Source organism: Pelobates fuscus, chromosome 2, assembly GCF_036172605.1.
Source record: "Pelobates fuscus isolate aPelFus1 chromosome 2, aPelFus1.pri, whole genome shotgun sequence".
Lineage (NCBI taxonomy): Eukaryota > Metazoa > Chordata > Amphibia > Anura > Pelobatidae > Pelobates > Pelobates fuscus.
In genome coordinates this window covers 148428286-148452476 of record NC_086318.1, presented here as the reverse complement: position 1 = coordinate 148452476, position 24191 = coordinate 148428286, and the positions used below count along the sequence as shown (strand labels likewise).

At 39.0% G+C, this 24191-nt stretch overlaps 1 protein-coding gene across 2 annotated transcripts in view; it reads right to left on the bottom strand.

The window, feature by feature from the left end:
- MASP1 (MBL associated serine protease 1) overlaps positions 1–24191 on the bottom strand; it is a 136208-nt gene that overhangs the window by 104256 nt on the left and 7761 nt on the right. For both annotated transcript variants that reach the window (XM_063442813.1, XM_063442814.1), the window contains exon 2: positions 22253–22478. In XM_063442813.1, the coding sequence (XP_063298883.1) occupies positions 22253–22478 (226 nt within the window). The remainder of the gene's footprint in view (positions 1–22252; positions 22479–24191) is intronic.

Sequence of the window (24191 nt, the reverse complement as noted above, 5' to 3'; positions counted from 1 at the left end):
CATACCTGATGTTTTAAAGCAGGTTATTCCAAACAATTTAGGAATGTTAGGTGATTTATGCCCTTTATGGATTAAAACCAGACTCTGCATCAACTATGTAATTTTCCATGGGAGTTTTGCCATGGATCCCCCTCCGGCATGCCACAGTCCAGGTGTTAGTCCCCTTGAAACAACTTTTCCATCACTATTGTGGCCAGAAAGAGTCCCTGTGGGTTTTAAAATTCACCTGCCCATTGAAGTCTATGGCGGTTCGCCCGGTTCGCGGTTTGCGGAAGTTCGCGAAACGAAAATTTTATGTTCGCGACATCACTAAAAGGGATATAATGTTTGCTATTTTGGGTTAAAATTGTCCCCAAAAATGTTTGACTACATTATGTAGTAGAGAGTGGCCTATCTTGGTGACCACGTGGTAGCCTTGATCTAATTTTGGTACAACGTGTGCACACGGCTGTATCTAGTAGGCCTGATTTTTATGATCAGTTTCCGTATATTGATTGTTGGAAACAGATTGTGGAAGAATTGCCTAAATGGATTAAGGTATGCCACGAGGAGCAATGTCGCCTCATGGTGGCTAGGACTCGTCTTTCCATCAGGGTCGCAACCCCGCCCATTTTAGACTCTCCCTCTGAGACTGAACTTCCCTCCCCACCCCCTTACACTTCCTCTAAGGTTAGAGGAGGTGCTACTGGTGTCCTCCTCTGAGTCCTCCCCTTCCGGTACCTACCTCCACTAGTTCTATATATCCGGAACTAACGTCATTTCTGGTCCCTGGTCCCTGGTCAGGCTCCTCCCAGCCCGGCCCGCAATATCCTGTTGACAGAACTTCCGTCCAGTAAAATGAATCCGCCTCACTCCCCTTACCTTACTACCCCTAGACCGGAACTTATTATAAAACAGTCTTGCCGAAGTCCCATATTAACCCAACAGATGACTGGTGCCCTTCAACCCCGACATTACCAAATGCCCCTCCGACTTACACCGGGCCCAACACATGTGGATGAAAATGGACAAATACAATGGGCAGATCCAGTGTTTGTATATGTCCCCTTCACTACGACTGATTTATTTAACTGGAAGACTCATAACTCTTCATATACTGACAAACCTCGTCATGACAGATTTGGTTACTTCTATTATCCAAACACATAATCCCACCTGGGCCGATTGCCAGCAATTATTATTAACTTTATTTAATTGTGAGGAAAGGACCCGGATTAATCAAGCGGCTATTAAAGCGCTTGAGGAAACGGCCCGTACTCAAAATCAGGCCAATCCAGTTGCATGGGCTTCAGCCCATTATCCAAATGTCGATCCAAATTGGAATGTGAATGGTGCTGACATGCCCCGAATTAAGGGCTTATTGGGAAGCCATGATTGCTGGCATGAAGGCAGGAGGGAAAAAGGCAATCAATATGTCAAAGATGGCTGAGGTGTTGCAGAAGATTGATGAGTCACCTAGAGCCTTTTATGAAAGATTACTGGAGGCATACAGATTGTATACTCCTTTTAATCCAGAGGCTCCTGAGAATTCCCGAATGGTTAACTCAGCCTTTGTCAGCCAGGCCCAAGGTGATATTAAGAGGAAATTGCAAAAGTTAGAGGGATTTGTAGGGATGTCCATATCACAGCTAATGGTGATTGCAAATAAAGTATACATGAATAGGGAGACTGAGGTAAAGCGGGAGGAAGAACGTAAAATGAGGAAAAAGGCACATATGCTAGCAGTAGCTATTGCAAGTGTAGAAAGACAGGGAAGGGAAGTGAATAGAGGAGACGAGAATAGGTTGAGTAGGAGACCACTAAGCAGGAATCAATGTGCGTTTTGTAAAAAGGAGGGACATTGGAAGAATGAGTGTCCACAGAGAGAGCATTATGAAAATGATAGACAAGGAGAGAGAAGAGTACGGGGAGGTTATAGTGGTAGTTATAGAGGAAGAGGAAGTTATGGAGGGAACGGTGGGAATAGTAGAGGGAGTGTTCAAGGAGACAGATATTATCCACCCACACAGAGACCTAGAGAAAGAGAGGATAGAGATTTTGTGGGTCTGGCTGACACTGTTATGGAGGACTATTGAAACCGACCAGGCTCCATCCCCCTTGGCCGAGCGGAGCCTATGGTCGATGTAGCAATAGGGAGAAAGAGGAGTTCTTTTATGATAGACACTGGTGCTGAACATTCCGTGGTGACTAAATTAGTTGCTCCTCTATCAGGAAGAACTATAACGGTAATAGGAGCAACTGGGAAGAGCGCTGCTAGACCGGTTCTTAAGAGTCACACTTGCATTCTAGGAGGCCATTTTGTTAAGCACCAATTCCTATACATGCAGGAGTGTCCAGTTCAACTTCTAGGATGAGATCTATTATCAAAGTTTCAAGCTCAGATAACTTTTCTACCTAATGGATCAACGTCTCTGAAGTTTAATAAATCACCTGGCATAATAGCGGTATTGGTGCCAAAAGAAGAAAAATTGCATTTCTATTCTGTAATGACAAATGCGAACCCAAAGAGTGATGGATCTGTATTTGACATTCCAGGAGTATGGGCAGAAAATAATCCTCCAGGACTTGCTCGTAACATCCCACTGATGCATACTAAGTTAAAGCTCGGGGTGTGTCCTGTTAGCCTTTGTATGTTATTCTTTTATCTACCCCAACAGCTGTAAAGGTGGCAGAGGTGACTCCTTGGATTCATCACTCTAGGGTTAAACCAGCGGAAGATTCCTGGCAAGCTACTCCAGATCGTGAGAATCCTTGCAAGATCCGGTTGAAGCACATGACCCAGTCGAATTGAGCGTGACTTGAGAAGTATGAGGTGATTTTTGAAGAATCGTGGTTGAAAGTAACATCAGAGATCAGCAAGTAGGTGTTTTGACGGCAATAATAAAGCCTGACCACCTACCTACATTTCATAGCCAGAGTGTCTCGAAGGGACCTCTGTGAAGGAAAGTGAGGATCAGAAGAACGCCAATCCTTGCAGCCCTCACAGTCGGGAAGCTGAGGTGCCGTCGCACAGTTGAAGAATAAAGATGAGGACCGCAAGAATAATGTGTTTTATTATGTGTCTTAGTATTTTTATGATTTTTCAGGAGGGTAAGAGTACAGACATACATAATTAAGACTACGAAAACAGGTAATCAAATATCCCAAACTCTTATTTGGTATGAATGTAAGGATCTGTATCTAAATGTAGATATTTAGATATTGATTACAGTGTGTGTCACTTGGCAGTAGGAGAGTCTAAATGTTTTGATCCCCAATTCCAACCCCGTACAATTTGGTTGGTAACTCGGAATAGTAACTCCCAGGGGACATTAATAAATAGGACGGTGATAAATACCATACATTCCACGGGTATTCTATTATTTGATGCATGTAAGGCGATTTCGGCTAGTGGAAAACCTTGGAATGTATGTGGTAATCTTAAATGGGAACGGACTTATGGGTTCAATGATAAATATTTATGTCCCTAGTAAAATATCTACTGATCCTGATTGCCCAAATAGAGATTTTAATTTCTGTCCATATTGGTCTTGTGTGGGATGGGCAACCTGGGGTAAAACAGTAGATCAAGATATAATTATCCAAATGTTGCCCACTGCACTGTATTGTAAAACTATGGAGTGTAACCCTGTGCATATGACAATTTCCAATCCACAGCACTTCATTGATAAGTTTGGGAATCTCTTTGGGTTTCAAAATACACTGTACAGGAGTAGATCCAGGGACCGTAATATATGTAGGTCTTGAAATGGAGACAGTAGCAACCCAGACTCATCAGGTTTTTCATTCCTTCTATGAGGAGATGAGTATTGAGGATAAAATTCCCCATAATGTTAAGAACCTATTTATTAATTTGGCTGAGAGTATTGCAGGTAGTCTTAATGTAACTAACTGTTTTGTATGTGGAGGTACTAATATGGGAGACCAGTGGCCATGGGAAGCAAAGGAAGCATGGTACCCTGTTTCTGAGACAGATGAACAACAGATACTTTCTCAGTCTGATCATCAAGTAAGTACTAGAGGTAAATCAGAATGGCTTTAAAAGACATCTATTATAGGTCACGTATGTTTAGCTAGGAAAGGGACAATGTATAACATGTCTGTAGGTGAGTTAACATGTTTGGGACAAAAGGCTTATAATGATGATACAAAAGATACTACTTGGTGGTCAGCTTCAAATGTCTCGGAACCTACTGATCCGTTTGCCAATTACACCAATTTGATAGAGGTATGGTTTGATTTATCTGCTACATCCAATTGGAAAGCCCCAGCAAATCTCTACTGGATTTGTGGTAAGAAGGCATATTCAGAGTTACCACAAGACTGGGAAGGGGCATGTGTATTAGGTTTGCTTAAACCATCCTTCTTCTTGTTGCCAATCGAAACAGGAGAGACCTTGGGAGTTAAGGTTTATGATGTGAATCATAAAAAGAAGCGAGCATCTTTGAATATAGGTAGTTAGGAAGATGATGAGTGGCCTCCCCAACGTATCATTAATTATTATGGACCGGCTACTTGGGCGGAAGTTGGTACTTATGGTTATAGAACCCCAATATATATGCTCAACCGTATTATAAGACTACAGACGGTGGTTGAGATTATCACCAATGAGACAGCACAAGCGCTCAATCTCCTTGCTAAACATAATACTCGAATGAGATCAACCATCTATCAAAATAGATTAGCTTTGGACTACTTATTAGCAGTAGAAGGAGGTGTATGTGGGAAGTTTAATCTAAGTAACTGTTGTCTGCACATAGATGATGAAGGGCAGGCAGTGGCTGAACTTACAAGCCACATGGTTAAACTTGCGCATGTACCGACTCAGGTCTGGAATGGGTATAACCCAAGTAGTTGGTTTGGAAGTTGGTATGAGCAGCTTGGAGGGATTAGGGCGTTAGTAGGAGGAGTAATATTCATTATATTCTTATGTCTCTTTCTGCCCTGCCTAATTCCATTAGTGGTCAGATCTATACGTAGTATCTTGGAGAGTACTATAGAGAGAAAGACAGCTACCCATGTAATGGCTGTCTGGAAGTATGAATCCCTAGCCCAGAGAGAGAATAATCAGGATGAGGAATGCTGAAGGAGTTTGTGATGATGCTAAGATGCTTACTATGTCTGTACTGGTTCATGGTTACTTGAGTGGTGTTGGCAAATTATGATTAGTGATGCATCTGGAATAATGTTATATCAGAAGCATCAAAGGGGGGAATGTGATGGGAATCCAGCATGGTCAAAATTTAGTAGGCCGAAATCTCCACATGGCATATGCTAATTAGTATCTGGTTACAAACAGTTGGATGAGTCATCAGTATACTGAGCATGTGTGGAAGTGGATAGTAAAATCCTTTGTCTTCAACAAGCCATGTGGTCTGCCATATAAGGTGATCCTGAATATCCTGTATGCTGATTGGTCTGAGGAATATAGGAGGGGTTAAACTGTATGGGAGGGGATATGCTGTTAACAAAAGTCCTGTGAACAATGTATTTGTCTCTCAGATATTTTTGGAACAGGAGTTCATCTGAGACCCGATCGGTATGTGAATAAAGGCCTTTTACTTCCTGAAGACCTGTGTCCATATCTCTATGTGTGGCTTCAGCGGTTTGTTCCAGTTATTCCCCTGTAACAGCATCACAACTGAGTACCCTTAGGACTTAAGGCCTGCAGGGTGGCCTAGTGTTTGGAAGAAGCCAATCTTCTGAAATGAGACACGCTTTTAGCAGAGAGATCAATGCTGCCCCAAAGGGAGGGGGGGAGGGGGCGGGGGCGGGAATAATCACAATTCATGCCAGAGATACTTAGCTCTTTTCTGAGTAGTCCTAAAGAATCCAAGGTAGGGATTATACCACTTATGCCTATACATTGAGCAGTCTAGTCTGCCTGATTAATCAAATGTGAGTAACCATTTATTATTTTATACTCCTGGTACATTTTATACTGTGAGCATTATTGTTGTCTCTTTTATACTGTTATGGTCTTCATTCTGACTAAACACCTATCTATCAACATCTCCTCATGTATCCTATAAGTGGGGATTTTACCACTGTACACCATTTATACTAGAGCTAGGTTTAAGCTCTACCCAATGTGAGTAGGACCATAAAGACTTATTTTATTGTTATTCTGGGATATAATGCACCATTATTCTTTTCTCTCTGTTTTTATATACAACTCCAAAGGATACCCTGATCTGCCTCTTTTATAGAAGAATTACCTTAACAGAACTGAGGCTATATCTTCTGGCAAGTTTTATATTGGGACTTCATATTGGACATTTTATTGTTATTATTCTTTTTTGTTTCTTATCCTTTTGTAATATTTTTACTTATACTAGCATTTTTTTTACTATTTTGGCGCTACCTCCATTCCCCTTGTTAGTACAATTCCCAGAACAGGCATGAATTTGGTATGGATTTTAGTAGAACTATTTGCCTTCTGGCTACTAACAACAGAAAAACCTCAGCTCCAATTTGAGAAAGGGGGCCTGGGTATCCCAAATATAAAAGTGTATTATAAGGCCTCAATACTTGCACAAGGTCTTTCAGCAATGGAACGAACACCTCCCCCTATGTGGTTAGCGCTAGCTTGCATGCCTTGAGGTACATTACCGCAGGCCCTGTGGTCATGCAAAATAAAATCAGAGAAAAAAAGGTGATATGTTAACATTCCCTAAAAACCTGCTTCGAATATGGAGACAGACTATCCCAAAACTAGTAGATGATAACGAACTCTTGTATGCTGCCCCACTACAGACTATTACAGACTATTACTGCTTTTACTACAGACCTACAATGAGATACATGGATAACACAAGGTGTTACACATTTACACCTTTTTTATAATAGCATAGGTTTAAAACAATTTCCTGAACTACTTAGGGGATATTCCATACCCTCAAGAGAGCTGTTCTCTTATCTACGTATCAGAAATATATTACAAGAATTTAATATTAAAGTAAAAGAAATGCAAATTCTCTCTCCTTTGGTATATAAATGTATGGGAAAACGTCTGAATACTAAAGCATTATCACTTTGCTATAATAGTATTATGAATATGGGAAATATAGAAAAACCTATATATATGCAGAAATGGGAGCTAGACATAGGAAAACAATTCTCCTTATCTGCATGGCTTTAGGCAATGAGGATAACTAAAAAGGCATTGCGCAGTTTACAACATTGGGAAACATATTGAGAATTTAAGATGTGGTGGTACTTGGTGCCAACGAAGATAGCTCATATATTCCAGGGGACATCAAACTTGTGTTGGCGTTGTTTAAAACAAGAAGGCATTCTTTATCATATTATTATCATATCATATTTATCCCGGGTATTCTCAAGCTCTGGCACGACTTGGAAAGGTTTTTCCAGAACGCACTGAACGTTATTATACCTATTCTACCAGAATGTTTCCTATTACATTTGTTTATGACACCACTATTGGAAGATGTCAGCTATATTATTATTCATAGTTTGATAGCATCTAAAACTTTTATTGCACAAAAGTGGAAGAAAACTCAAAATCCCTCAATTAGTGAGGTGTTGATGAGATTAGACTCCGGATGTATATATGAACAGGTGGCAGGCCGGTAGAGAGGCCACGAAGCGTTGAATAAAAAAAGATGGAATAAATGGTTAGAGGTTTGAGATCAATATGTTTAAGAGCAAAGATGTTTTAAACATAAAAGTGGTTATTATATTATAGTATATTATGTTATGTTATATTGTATTATTGTATTGATATATTATTATTATTATTATTATTATTATTATTATATTATTACATTATTATGTTATCACATTATTATAATGTTACAGTATTATACAGGGAGTGCAGAATTATTAGGCAAATGAGTATTTTGACCACATCATCCTCTTTATGCATGTTGTCTTACTCCAAGCTGTATAGGCTCGAAAGCCTACTACCAATTAAGCATATTAGGTGATGTGCATCTCTGTAATGAGAAGGGGTGTGGTCTAATGACATCAACACCCTATATCAGGTGTGCATAATTATTAGGCAACTTCCTTTCCTTTGGCAAAATGGGTCAAAAGAAGGACTTGACAGGCTCAGAAAAGTCAAAAATAGTGAGATATCTTGCAGAGGGATGCAGCACTCTTAAAATTGCAAAGCTTCTGAAGCGTGATCATCAAACAATCAAGCGTTTCATTCAAAATAGTCAACAGGGTCGCAAGAAGCGTGTGGAGAAACCAAGGTGCAAAATAACTGCCCATGAACTGAGAAAAGTCAAGCGTGCAGCTGCCAAGATGCCACTTGCCACCAGTTTGGCCATATTTCAGAGCTGCAACATCACTGGAGTGCCCAAAAGCACAAGGTGTGCAATACTCAGAGACATGGCCAAGGTAAGAAAGGCTGAAAGACGACCACCACTGAACAAGACACACAAGCTGAAACGTCAAGACTGGGCCAAGAAATATCTCAAGACTGATTTTTCTAAGGTTTTATGGACTGATGAAATGAGAGTGAGTCTTGATGGGCCAGATGGATGGATTGGTAAAGGGCAGAGAGCTCCAGTCCGACTCAGACGCCAGCAAGGTGGAGGTGGAGTACTGGTTTGGGCTGGTATCATCAAAGATGAGCTTGTGGGGCCTTTTCGGGTTGAGGATGGAGTCAAGCTCAACTCCCAGTCCTACTGCCAGTTTCTGGAAGACACCTTCTTCAAGCAGTGGTACAGGAAGAAGTCTGCATCCTTCAAGAAAAACATGATTTTCATGCAGGACAATGCTCCATCACACGCGTCCAAGTACTCCACAGCGTGGCTGGCAAGAAAGGGTATAAAAGAAGAAAATCTAATGACATGGCCTCCTTGTTCACCTGATCTGAACCCCATTGAGAACCTGTGGTCCATCATCAAATGTGAGATTTACAAGGAGGGAAAACAGTACACCTCTCTGAACAGTGTCTGGGAGGCTGTGGTTGCTGCTGCACGTAATGTTGATGGTGAACAGATCAAAACACTGACAGAATCCATGGATGGCAGGCTTTTGAGTGTTCTTGCAAAGAAAGGTGGCTATATTGGTCACTGATTTGTTTTTGTTATGTTTTTGAATGTCAGAAATGTATATTTGTGAATGTTGAGATGTTATATTGGTTTCACTGGTAAAAATAAATAATTGAAATGGGTATATATTTGTTTTTTGTTAAGTTGCCTAATAATTATGCACAGTAATAGTCACCTGCACACACAGATATCCCCCTAAAATAGCTATAACTAAAAACAAACTAAAAACTACTTCCAAAAATATTCAGCTTTGATATTAATGAGTTTTTTGGGTTCATTGAGAACATGGTTGTTGTTCAATAATAAAATGAATCCTCAAAAATACAACTTGCCTAATAATTCTGCACTCCCTGTATTATCATATCATTACAGAATTACATATTTTATTATTACACCATTACATTGTTGGGCATATAAAAGAGGCTTGCTTTAACATGCTGTTGTTTTCCCTTTTCCCTTTTTACCTTCCCCACCCTTACACAAAGCTAATATATAATAGTCATTCTTGATTACAGCTGGGAGGAAGAGGCATATATATATATATTAAAAATAAACATATATATGAGATGTTAATTACAAAGTATACTGGCATAAGAGTGTGAAATGTAATTAAGATGAAGGGACGATATATATACCTAGAAAAGAAATATAGAGACAATAAGGGGGACACAGTCTGAACATTAATGTTTACCACTGATCAATGTCTATCAATAATTACACTGTTAGCAAAAAGTATATTAGGAAAACACAAATGTATGCTAAAAAATAATGTGAAGTGATCTACGATAAATGTAATGAGAATTTAATGGAATATGTATATATTCTCTCCCACTCCCCTTCTTCTCTTCTGTACGCCAATGTTACATTTAACATGCACAATTCCCAATAAAAATAAATATTGAAAAAAAAAAAACCCTCAGCGTCACAAGAGTTAATTATGTAGTGGCATACCAGCAGTAGCGTGCCACCACATTTAAAAAGTAATAAATAAATAAAAAATTAAAAAGTCTGTAACCCGCATATTACTATAAGGGGGTTTTAAAGCTCCCTGTACCCCCATGGCAAGTGGCGGCATCTACTAACATGAAGTCTCACTTCTTTCAAGACCTGGCAGTCAGTTATTAGCCAACCAATCCGAGTGCTCTTGCTCATATTGTAAAGTGTGGGAAATTTTTCCAAGCTTTGCAATAGCTGACATAGCGTGGGAAAGTCTATATAAGCGTTATCACAGATCATGGGTGGGGTGGACTTCAGGATGTTCCCTCTACATTTATTCTAAATAAATATTCCCCGTTGGTGCTTGCCCACCCTCTGTTACTTTTTGTAAAAGTCCCCCACTAGATGTCCATAGGTGGGACCCGTTATTTCACATCCACTCTGAGATGAGGCCTCTTATAATGCAGCAATGGTTGTCCAATCACTAGTCTTAAAAATGCTAGTAGATGTGCGGCAGGTTGGGGAGTAGAGAAGTAAAATACTTTCATTATAGTAATATGGGGTTCTTATTGACCTGCATATGATTTTGCTTAATTTTTTTTTTTAGGTTTAATGTGGTGGCTTGCTAGCAAGCGCAGGGCAAACACCACATACTTAAACCTCACATTGCCAGTTATCGCTGCCAGGTGGCAATAGTGTTTCAAATTATCATTCACTAACAAAAAGCAAGTGAATTATATTTTGCAAATGCACATGTTGGTGAATACGTTCAGTTTCTATTCAGTCACCGTGCGGTCATTGACAAATGTCCGATTCCTAAGCTGTATATTAGTTCACTTGTGAATATTACTAATTTTCCAAATGTTTCCGAACAAATGATACAGTATCGGTAGGACTTGACTGCATTTGGCTTTAAATCTGCAAATTGCCAATGTGGTCGGAATTCGGTCATTCGGCCAAAATACAGTGTTTACTTGAAAACCCTGTATATATTTGACATTGATGTAGTATATCAAGTTTTTAGCAATTGTTCTATGCCCTTCTCTATTGTTCACTGGAATGATGTGATTTTTACCATTGCTATTTTTGTTTTATATAAAACATTATGTTATATTTATTATATTAGAGGTTTTATCTATACCATTGTTATAGAAGGAATGAGTTGAATTGGTTTTACTGCAGACCCCAGTATAAAGACATGTGCTCATTAAATAAACTGAAGGACCTCAATTAGATTCAAATGCATTCTATGGAGACGCATTTCTCAACAGAACAGAATGATTTTCAGATAATCAAGTACTAGGCCAGTTAGAAACACTAAAGGTGGCATTTCCTAGCAGAACAAGAGAATAATTTACAGATCTTTCCTTAATGAGCACCAATAGAAGCAGGGAGGTGAGATACACAAAGGGAATAGGTTTATGAGTTCCAGGAAGCATGCTCTCATATAAATGAAATAAAGTTTACTTGATCAGACCTTTCAAGAAGTGTCAATGAAGCAAAACCAGTAGAGGAGGTTTACAGTGGGCGCAAACTGAATTCCAAACTATTGTTACATATCAACATGGGGCAATTTTCAATCTTAATAAACAGCAGTCTTAATACATAACAGAGATCTCCCAGCTAATCACATGTAACACAATGCTAATGATCCAAAAAAAAAGGCATGGTTGATTTCCGGAAAAGAAAATATCAATGCATAAAAAAACATTCCCATGGAATACAATCATCTTTATATTTTATATTCTGAATGTTTTCTTTTTGTCTATCCCCGTTTCCACATGTATACATGGATTTGTGTTTACAGCCTATTTTGTCTTTTAAGAGAGATGTTCTCATGTAAATTTTATTGACATGTCTGAACTACTGAAGCCTATCTCATGGCATGAGGACACAGACTGTGCTGCACACTGTGTAAAAGGAGAAGTCAAAAAAACAAAAAAATGGTACAATAGATTTGTAATGAGAATTAATTGAATTCCTTACTATTGTCACAAATCAACAGGGGTTTTTTTTTTTTTTTCTCCCTGGGTTTTTCTCTTAAAAACAGTAGAGTCTTTCCAGCTAATGAGAGAGGCACACAGAAAAAAAAAAATCAACAACAAAAAAAGCAAAAACACTAATGGCTGAAGACGCACCTCTGGAATTTGATTAAACAGATTATTATTGCATTTCAAAGGTAAAAACAATACATGGTGTTATATATACCGGTATATTAAATATACAATACATATTTAAATATACGCTCTTAAATTTGAATTGCACCTTTCTGACACCTTCCCCCATTAAACTTTGTTTGTCATTCAAATGTGGACTCGTCATTGCTTTAGCTTGTAAGAAAATTGGATCTGCCAAGAATCGAATGGGGAAGCTGTCAATCAAACTAAAATGTTTACATCATTACCCATTCCAAGCAAAACATGTCATTAGTAGCCTCCTTGCTGGACAGACACCACGTAGCAGAATAATGGCAAATATTAATTCAATCTTGTTTATTCTAGGGCAGAGGATACCTCTTTGTTCCACATACTCTTGGATGAACCCTGCAATAGATAAGGAACTTGCCTGCCTTACATTTTTCTATTTTACACAAAGCTGAAACACAGATTGCAAGTGGTATGCAGCAAGGTTTTTAAAACAGTTTATATACAAAATGAATAATGAATGCGCTGCTTGCAATGTCGCACGACTTTTATTCTACTAAGGCTTTGCTTGCTGAGAGACCGCGTGACAACTCTGAAGTCGACTAATTTATAATGAATGTTTTAAATAACTGTGTTGAGTTGTTGCTGCAGAGAAAATGTGTTTCAACAACACCTTTAACATCTAAACTCTTTCAGTGCCAGAGGGGCTGCATGCTGTAAACAAGAGACACAAAGGATTTATCAGTAGAATCTAGAGTTTAAATTGACCACTTCATGAATAATATGACCGAGTCTGGTTTTAATGAGCTAATCATTATCTGAGCTCATACATTGTGCATATGTATAAATTACTGAAGGAATAAAAAGAGCTTTAAAAAAGTACTTGTCTTTTTTATTTTAATTTTTTTATTATTAAAGCAAGAAAACAGGAAAATGTGCAACAAATAACAAAAAAAAACTATATAAAACATATACAGAAAAATATACAGAAAAACAACTTTGTCTAAATGAAGTTGTAATGGTGCCAGGAGGCTCCCAGGTGCACTCTTATCTTGGTCTCAAAAAGTTTAACCTTTGAAGGTAAGAGTGCAGTTGGAGGCCTCCTGGCACTATATTAACGTCATTTAGATTTTTGTCGTTATGGTGCTTGGAGTGTTCTTTGCACTAAAGTGAGAATTGAAAGTGCAATTAAAATTTAAGCTCAAAATGGCCAAACTGGAAAAATTCCCTAAGTCAACTTTGAATTCCCTTTAGTAAATAACCCTTTAAGTTACTTTAAAAATAAGTTTTGAATAACAAAAATACAAAAGAATATAGGGGATAAAGCTGTGGATCTACTAAAATCTAAACACTAGCCCAGTGTAATACAGTACAATATAATAATTTACTGCGCAAGTTGACGTGCACTCACAAGATGCCTGATAATAATGTTGCCTCTAGGTGTCTGTACCTAGATATCTTGTGGTGGAATCTCGGTAAAAATAAATTTAGTAGGCCGAGATTACCACGTGGCATGTGTACGTGCATATGCTGACGTATCGATCAGTTGGTTGCACGAGGTAAGATACGATCAGTAGTGTACGGAGCATGTGCAAGAATACAGGATGTAGTATTCCCCCTCCTCCATTGTGCTGGACAAGCCATGCGGTCAAGCAGGAAGTTAATTCTTATTTGTATTGATTGGTCAAGAGAATGTGCGGGTGGAGCTTAATATGGGAGGAGTTATATGTCTATATAAGGAGCCTGCACTATTGTCCGGGGCTCAGAACTTGCTGTATTTTGGTGACATTAGTCCCTCTGAGTCCCGATCGGTGATCCAATAAAGAATCTCTTCCTTCCTGAAGAAACCTGTGTCCATCTCTCTGTGCTTTGCTTCCGTCAGTTTCTCCGGTATCATTTGGTGCATTGGCCGGGAAGCTCATCGTTCAACGGTAGCTGAGAGGCAGAGGCGTGAGACGGTCTATCTTTGCCCACGTTCTCTACGGCTGCACCCCTGAACTTCTGCGTGGACCTCCCTTCGTCTCGGCGCCAATCGGATGGCAGACAGTACAGCTAAGCGTGCCGCTGAATCAGGAAGACAGGAGTATGTGGGGCATATAGCTGCTCTTATACCAACTCCACTGTCTCAATGGACTCCAGTTTATACAGCTCAAGAAGAGGAGTGGTTAAAGACTGAACCTGGAAAGTATTTGGAGAACAAATGGTATCAGTTAGAAGATGGAAGAATAGTCATTCCAGCATCACTAGCGGTAGAAATTGTCCAAAATTATCACAACGGGACACATTCTGGGAGAGACAGCACAGAGGAATCTCTCAGAAAACATTTCTACATACCAAGATTGTCCAACTTGACTCAGGCCAAGATGTGTAACGTGTGCTAAAAATAATGCAAGGCAAGGACCAGTAAAGCCACCAGGAGTCCAGTTTATAGGGGGACTCCCCATGTCCGATTTACAAATTGACTATACAGTGATGCCTAAATCGGGTGGACATCGTTACCTGCTGGTAATTGTGTGTACCTATTCAGGCTGGGTAGAAGCATGTCCTACTCGTACAGAGAAAGCAGGAGAAGTTGTGAGATTCCTGCTACGAGAAATAATACCCCGATATGGACTACCCTGCTCTATAGGATCGGACAATGGTCCAGCTTTTGTTCATCAGTGCCTACAACAACTGACTCATATGCTTGGTATAAAGTGGAGGCTTCATACGGCATATAGACCCCAGAGTTCTGGTAAGGTAGAGAGAATGAATAGAACTATTAAGAATCAGTTGGCTAAAATGTGTCAGGAAACCCAACTTAAGTGGAACGTTCTCTTACCCATAGCTTTATTGCGAATCCGCAGTACCCCTACCAGAAGGATGGGTCTCTCTCCTTTTGAAATTATGTATGGGCGACCACCTCCCGTACTTGGTAACTTAAGGGGGGATTTGAGTCAGTTGGGAGAAGGAATTACCCGGCAGCAGGTTGTAGAGTTGGGTAAGACTATGGAGGAGGTACAGAAATGGGTACAAGATAGATTACCTGTGAATATTTATCCCCCAGTCCATAGTTACCACCCAGGAGACCAAGTGTGGATTAAAGAGTGGAATAATGTACCGTTAGGGCCCAAGTGGAGAGGTCCTTATGTTGTTCTTTTGTCTACCCCTACAGCGATAAAAGTAGCCGAAGTGACTCCGTGGATACATCACTCCAGGGTTAAACCAGCAGCAGTCGATTCTTGGCAAGTTACAGCAGATCCAGAGAATCCCTGCAAGATCCGGTTAAAACGCACAACTCAGTCGGAGTGACGAGGAACTTTGTGGATTACAAAATTTTATTTGTTTCAGAGATTTGGTACGTGAGTGAGAAGGCCATAATAAAGCCTGTCCGCCCACCGACGTATAGTATATAAGCCAGGAAAAGTCTCGAAGGGACTCCTGTGAAGACGAGCAGAACTCCATTCCCTGCAGCCCTTACATTCTGGAAGCTGAGGTGCCTTCGCACGGACGAAGACTGAGGATGACGACGAAAGATGTGTTCTTGATAATGTTTATTTATGTGTATTTTTATATTCAGGAAGGTAGAGGTACCGACACTCCTAGCTGTGAGGTATGCATTAAGACTACAAGAACAGGTAACCATATTTCCCAAACCCTAATTTGGCATTCACAATACGAGTGTAAAGGAGATGTATCAAGATGTAGATACTTAAATATAGAATATAGTGTGTGCCATTTAGGAGTAGGAGAACCTAAGTGCTTCAGTCCGGAGTATCAACCTCGTACAATTTGGTTGACTCTCAGGAATGGAGATCCTCAGGGGACCCTAATTAACAAGACAGTATTAGAATCCGTACATTCTTCGGGTGTTCTGCTATTTGATGCATGTAAGGCGATATCAAGTGGTAGAAAGCCGTGGAATGTATGTGGGGATCTTAGATGGGAGAGGACGTATGGGTCTAACGATAAATATATTTGTCCCAGTAGTAAAAATAAATATGTTAGTCCTAGATGCCCCAATAGAGATTATAACTTTTGCCCATATTGGTCTTGTGTGGGGTGGGCAACTTGGGGACAGACAGTAGACAAGGACATGATAGTGACTAAGTTGCCTACCAGCCCATATTGTAAGTCTATGGAATGCAATCCAGTCCATATACTTATAAATAACCCCGACAAGTTCTTAGACAAGTATGGTAATTTATTTGGGTTTCAAATATATGGGACGGGTTTAGATCCCGGGACAGTATTGTTTATAGGGATAGAGACTGATACGGTATCCTCCCAAACTCATCAAGTATACCATTCCTTTTATGAAGAGATGAGCATAGATAATAAGATCCCCCATAATGCTAAAAACCTGTTCATTGATTTAGCTGAAAGTATTGCCGGTAGTCTTAATGTTACCAACTGCTATGTGTGTGGAGGTACTAACATGGGAGACCAATGGCCTTGGGAAGCAAAGGAGGTAATGTCCGGTTCTGAGGCAGTTGACCAATTAATATCTACACAAGCTGATTATCATATGAGTGTTAGAGGTAAATCTGAGTGGAGATTAAAGACCTCCATCATAGGTTATGTTTGCATAGCAAGGAAATGAATGATGTATAATACTTCTGTAGGAGAATTAACTTGTCTAGGGCAAAAAGCTTATGATGATGATACAAAGAATACAACTTGGTGGTCGGCTTCAAATGTCTCAGAACCATCTAACCCGTTTGCTAGATACGCCAATTTAAAGGATGTGTGGTTTGACTTATCTATCACATCTACCTGGAGAGCCCCAGCAAATTTGTACTGGATCTGTGGTAAGAAAGCCTATTCGGAGTTGCCACAGGACTGGGAAGGGGCATGTGTGTTGGGTATGCTCAAACCATCCTTCTTCTTGTTACCTATTGAAACAGGTGAGACTTTAGGTGTTAAAGTGTATGATGTGAATCATAGGAAGAAAAGGGGACCCATAGAAATAGACACCTGGGAAGATAATGAATGGCCTCCCCAGCGTATTATAGATTATTATGGGCCAGCCACGTGGGCAGAGGATGGTACCTTTGGTTATAGAACCCCTATTTATATGCTCAACCGTATTATACGATTACAGGCGGTGGTTGAGATCATTACTAACGAGACATCACAAGCGCTCAATCTTCTAGCGAAGCATAATACCAGGATGAGGACAGCAGTCTACCAAAATAGATTAGCCTTGGATTACCTTTTGGCAGTAGAGGGAGGTGTATGTGGGAAGTTTAACCTGAGCAATTGCTGCCTTCAAATAGATGACGAAGGGCAAGCAATAGCTGAGCTTACTAGCCATATGGTTAAACTAGCGCATGTGCCTACTCAGGTATGGAAAGGGTATAATCCAAGTAGTTGGTTTGGTAGCTGGTATGAGTGGTTTGGAGGGCTTAAGGCAGTGGTAGGTGGAGTCCTACTGATTTTAATGTTGTGTCTACTCCTGCCGTGTCTTATACCCTTAGTAGTTAGGTCTGTGCAAAGCCTGATAGAAAATATAGCAGAGAGGAAGGCTGCTGCACAGATAATGGCAATTTATAAATATAAGGCTCTAGATCAGGGAGAACCAATGCAGGAAGATGAGTGTTGAAGATTCACATCATAAGATAAGTCTGGTCTGGTTCAAGGTAACTTGCGGTGTATGCAAACTAAGGTTAAGTGATGCCTCAAGTAATTGTGAAATATCAAGAGGCATCAAAGGGGGGAATGTGGTGGAATCTCGGTAAAAATAAATTTAGTAGGCCGAGATTACCACGTGGCATGTGTACGTGCATATGCTGACGTATCGATCAGTTGGTTGCACGAGGCAAGATACGATCAGTAGTGTACGGAGCATGTGCAAGAATACAGGATATAGTATTCCCCTCCTCCATTGTGCTGGACAAGCCATGCGGTCAAGCAGGAAGTTAATTCTTATTTGTATTGATTGGTCAAGAGAATGTGCGGGTGGAGCTTAATATGGGAGGAGTTATATGTCTATATAAGGAGCCTGCACTATTCTCCGGGGCTCAGAACTTGCTGTATTTTGGTGACATTAGTCCCTCTGAGTCCCGATCGGTGATCCAATAAAGAATCTCTTCCTTCCTGAAGAAACCTGTGTCCATCTCTCTGTGCTTTGCTTCCGTCAGTTTCTCCGGTATCAATCTAAGAGACTATCCAATGTACCTTCTATCTGTTGATCAACTATAGTATATAGGACTCAGGAAAGTTTTCACAGACTATGCTTTATTTTCCAATCTAGTAAGAATTAAAAGATACATAAAAAGTTTAAGAAAAACTACAGCGTGGTCCTACATGTATAATCCAGTCTAGGACTTCTTCAGAAACCCAGAAAATTAAAATTATAAATAAATATAATAAAATAAATATTTTGTTGTACTTACTATTATAAAGATGAAACTAGTGATATATACAAAAATGAAAATAAAACTAGGAAACTAAGCCAGGAATTGTGAAGACTTGACAAGGAAATTCTCTAAACAATTTTCACTCAGCCTAATGAAACACCATTGACAAGCAATACAAATAAAAATAAATCACTATTTTAAAGATAAATCCAATACTCATTATTTTGTAATTGTTTCTTTGTGGAGTACATCTAATAGCAGTATGCAAAAGCTGCAGATCTCTTGTCCTTTCCCCAGAACAGATTTTCAGATGAGAATCCGCTGTTTTGAACCACGACATTCCACTCACATTGAGCTAGCCAAGCAAGCCAGGGAGTCCGTGGACATTCAATAATAGTATTGGTTACATGGGGGTTAGCTTGCCTATTTTGGTACACCGGGCTTGTGCAACTATAAGGCAACACATACAGCCAACCCAGGGCGCACTGGCACGCAGGGCACAATGTCTGGGTGACCTGCAAGGGTTGAGAGCACAGGGTTCATCCTACTGCCAGTCACTCCATCATGGTCACACTGATCGCTTGAGATTAACCTCTTTATTCTCTACTCAGTCTGCCAGGAAGCTGCTCACTGAGAGTAGCTTCCTATAAGACCAGGAAGATGATACAAAATATTCTCTAGTGTGGTCCGTACCGGCCACCCAAAAACAGGGAGATAAGAAGGGACACAAGGGAAGGACAACGCACAAAAAAAAGGTACTAGGGAAGAGGAAAAGAGAAACACAAAGTGGCTGGAAGGGGGAAGAGACACACGGAGGGGCTGGGGAAGGGGAGAAAGAAACACACAAAAGGGGCTCGGGGGATGAGTAATAAAAAGGGCCTGGTGGGGGATTAAGAGAAACACAGAGGGGCATTTTTGCTTTTGATGCCAAAATCTTTGCACTGGCCTTGTAGGTACATTAACAATAATGGTGACTACAACACAAACTAAGCATTTCCTGTGACATTGTTCATAATATGCGTGACATTTGCACAGGCATTAATCTGGCAAGTCCAGTGGTCAATATGGGCATACCCCCATCATTTATATGTACACAGTAAGAAATCATTATATCATCTTGTTTACTGCCAATCTGACTCAATCTTATGACATGCCTGTAAACTCTCCAGTTACTGGCAGTACTACGGAACATCTATGTGGTGACCTCATTACTATGCATACAAACATGAAGCATTACCAAAAGAGAAATAATTGTGAATATAAAATGAGGCCTAGCAAAAATTTGCCACAAGTATCAATAATAGGAAAAGATACTGTACAGTTGTCTTTTCAATGCACATACATATGATTATAAATTAAACCCACTGTGGATAATACATAATGCCACATATTAAATGTGTAAAAACACACAGAAAACTACATTGACATTTTTCATTTTCCTTTGGAACATCAAATTAAAGCAGTGTAAATTATGTCATATATTTTTTTTATAACAAAGAATGATGAATCAATAAAATGCTTTTGTATTTTCTAATTTGTGATATAATGTAAAATATACAGATTGAATGATAGCACATACATTTTAACATTGTTAGAATTATATACATTTCACCACCCTTAATCTAAGTACCTAAACATTTTTAATTACTTTTTTAATTACTTTTTATGTTATATTTATGTTTTTTCTACTCCAAGTCCTTCCTCCTCTACCTGTCAATCAGACAGTCACAACATATTCTTCCACTCAAAATGTATCAACTTTGTGCATATTATACATGCAAGCACTTTGCTGGGAATCTACCTCCAAGTTATTTGTATTGAAGAATTTCCATAACAATAACAAACAGAAAATAACAAAAAGGTACCACTAGGGAACCAAATAACCGTGCCTAAGAGGCTCCAAGTGGGGATAACACACAACAATTCAATTAGATTACAGAATAGACAAACAGGCTCAAAAAGAGTAGATGGAGATCCCTCCCTTTAGAATACGATTAGAAAAATTAGAGTAAGAGACAGTACATATGCACATTAAAAAGCCATGAGGCTGTGGGGCATGATGGGGGTTAAACAAAGGGTTTATATTTAAAAAGGTACATATCAACCAACAATTTCACAGAAGGAGCAATTCACCAGGGTCTTAGACAAGGATATCTCCTGGTTCCATAAAGAGCCAGAAAAAAGTTTTAAAAACATGGATTTTAAACTTATTTTAAAAAAAACTACCACTAGAGACCACTCTTCTGGTGAACAGGTCTAAATGTTGGAGTGAAAAAATATCTAAAATAACAACCCACTTCTGTGCAATGTATAACGACAATAATATTTAGAATAGCCGATTCTCCATTAGAGAGATAGAAACTGGGCCACAATAGTCGTATTTAGGTAATATGTCCCTAAAGTGGTTTAAACTAAATACTGCCTCTTAAAAGACTAGATGTACAAAAATCTATTTATAGGCATAATACTAAAAAGTCCCCTTTAAGAATCTGCTACATCACATATTGTTGTTCTAGTAAAGTTATTCTACCAATATTTTATCAATTGGAGGGATCTCCATCTTTGGAATCATATGCCCTTTTTGGGTCTATTTGTCTATTCTGTAATCTAATAACAAAAAGTATCATATACAATAAAGATAAGAAGCAATGGACATACAAAGTACATACAGCATAAAACGACCAAGCACACGATATATAACTTCAAAGTACTGGAAGTGCCATTGAAATAATAATTACAACGCACTGCAGGCCTGACATTTGTAAGAAAGAGCTATCTAGCTTGGAATGCAATACGTGTAAAACATTTTGTGCACTGCATCAGTATGTGCAATAGTGTAAAAAGGTACTTCAATGAAAATTAATAGCACCACAACCACTACAGTCCACTGTAGTGGTTATGGTGCCAGGTGTGTACTGACACCATTCTACAGTAAGTAGTGTAGAACAGTTTGAGGACATAACTAGTTTCCCTGGACACCCAAGCTAAACATCTAAGCCTTCCAGGACCAGGCTCTTTGGCTTAGAGCACTTAGCTGACACTTACGGCTGATGAGTGTGGCCCTGCATGGCCCTGTTTAGCTCTGTAGAACTAACTAGATGCTCTGAAATAAGAATAAGACAAATATAGCAATGATAACCTAGTGGAACCAGGGTAAGTTGTCAAACCATTACAAAAAAGTTGACAACTTTCTGTGGGATGGTACCAAGGCACTGCTGGCACCATAAACACTAGGGCAGACTTTAGTTGTGAAAGTGTTGTAGTGCTTGGAGGGCTTATTTAATTATACATATTGTAACACCTAGTAGCTACTCTTTCTCAACTAGAGCCATTTCTTTCAAGGTAAAACTTGAAAATATGCAAAGAAAGCATATTTCTTATTTTCTGCATCCTTATATAGGTGAGAAGAAACTTGACTTGACATTAAGGATAGTCTTATTACTATTAAATCTATATGAAAGATTGCAGTACAGCATTCAGCATCAATCACGATGCCAGACTGTGACATGGTGCCATAGCGAATGGAGCGGCAATGCAGAACAGGAGCATCGGAGAGTAGCATGACTCACTGCAAGGAGTCAAAGCATTTTCTCTTGGGCTTTGTGCTCCTTCAGGCATTGTGCTCCTTCCCAATCTACTTTAACAATATCAATTTTGTTCTAATTAGTAAACTGTTCATTAGCTGAGAAAGCCTGTTGACATTATCACTTTATTAAAAACAGAGGATATTCATTTTCGTTTTCAAGTGTGAACCCTAAACATGGCATATCTGTACTGGTAAATAAATGTCAAAACACTATTTTACCTTGGCAAAATCATACTCGCAGAGATACGAAGGTTCCAGGTCAAAATGAATGAAATAGAGTTTCAGTCTGAATCCATCAGGGACTGTGATATTCCATGTTACTTCAGAGTCACTGGGATACGAGTCTGGGAAGTTGGGTGTTCTGATCTCTCCAAACATTTCGGTAAGGTGGATTACATGAGCTTCGGACACAAACCACAGAAAGGCAGAGAAAAGCAGAGGCACCCTGGGACAGAAGAACAAGTACACAATACAGTGAATACATCAGTGCTTAATTACCTACAATCACCAGCTATAGGAAAATCCAACATATTGCTCCGTGAAAATACATGTTCAAACATGTTTATAAAGTAAATCAAGGTCCTTTAAATAAACATATAGAACATGAGCGCCTAAAGGTGGATCATTAGAATGTCAAGTTTAAACAATTCTATTTCAAAGTCAGCTATTTCAATATCAATTTAGCAGTTAGCTCACCAAATTTCACTGTTTAATAAATTACCTACTATATAAGTAGAAACATTGATATGCATATACATGTACTTACATTGCTTCATTCACTTTATTCTAGTATTTTTGTTATGCATTTGAGGTTGAACACCATAACATTTTACATGGCGGTGACAGGACAAGAAAAGTAAGACCTGTCTAATGTGCATTACTGGCTAGTACAACCGTTTGCCTCTCACCATCATCACAGAGAAACGCGTACATCCTTCCAATCATCAAATAATTTTGAGTGACAAGAAAACATGAATCACTTATTATTATTATTAGCATTTATATAGTGCCAACATTTGCCATAGTGCTTTATAATTATAGAATGGGGATATATGACAACAAGCAAATGACATACAAGAATTACCAGTGACAAAAGATGAAGAATGCCCTGCTTAAGTGATGAAGAATGAAGAACGCCCTGCTCAAGTGAGCTTAAAATCTATGAGAAAAAGGTATAGACACACAAGAGAAATAACAGTGTCAGAGGAGAGAAAGGACTGATTGATAAATATCATAAATTTCTATGGTGTTATATGCAGTATAACATGGATCTATTTACATTTAGCACATGTTTGGCAGCACAGCATGGTTTAAATGCTTTCATAAGATTAGTATTCCTAACTATGCTTAGTGTTATGACCTTTTGGGTCTCATTAGCAGGAGGTTGTTTTTTGTTGTCACTGTTTGATTGTTCACTGCCCTCTCTCCCTGACTGTGTCTCTTTCGCTCACATGCAAAAAAAAACGTCAATACTACATAAGAGAGCTACAGTATAAAAACAAATTATTGTGTTATGATCACGTTCTGTACAATATCTGTGCACAATCCTTTGGAATGTTAAAAAAAAATGCTTTCATAAAAATTAACTGGTCCTTCTTGCATAAGAAGTACTATTATTATATTTGATAAATGTGTTTTCAATAATTCACAAAACAGATTTCCTGGTGATTCATCTGACCAGATTAAAGAAAGAAAATGAAATGTTATTTTAACTCTTATGGTGCAAAAATGTAAATAGAATTGCAAAATATTGGATTTTACACTTGATTTATTGTAAGACGATTTAACAAATTCTGTCTTTAACTGATCATTTTTGGAATATTCCATCTGTCTGAAAGTTATGTAAAACAGCTAACAATTACTTCCATAGCAAGCAGATCACACAAAAGAACAAAATGAAGTCTGGTGGACGAGCAGTCCTAGAAGTTTGATGTTTTGTTAAGACACTGCGGCAGGAAAGAACAAGTCAGGGGTTTGTAAAAGGAGACAGCATGGGACAATGTATCAAGTTAGTAGATCTATTGTCTTTGGATACTGATCACTAAGGGTGGATTTACTCTCTCTTTCCTACTGCACACCCAACAATATTCAGCTTTCGAATACAAATATAACGTTTAGTTTAGTTAAGTTGACAGTATTAATATATTTATTAGTATAT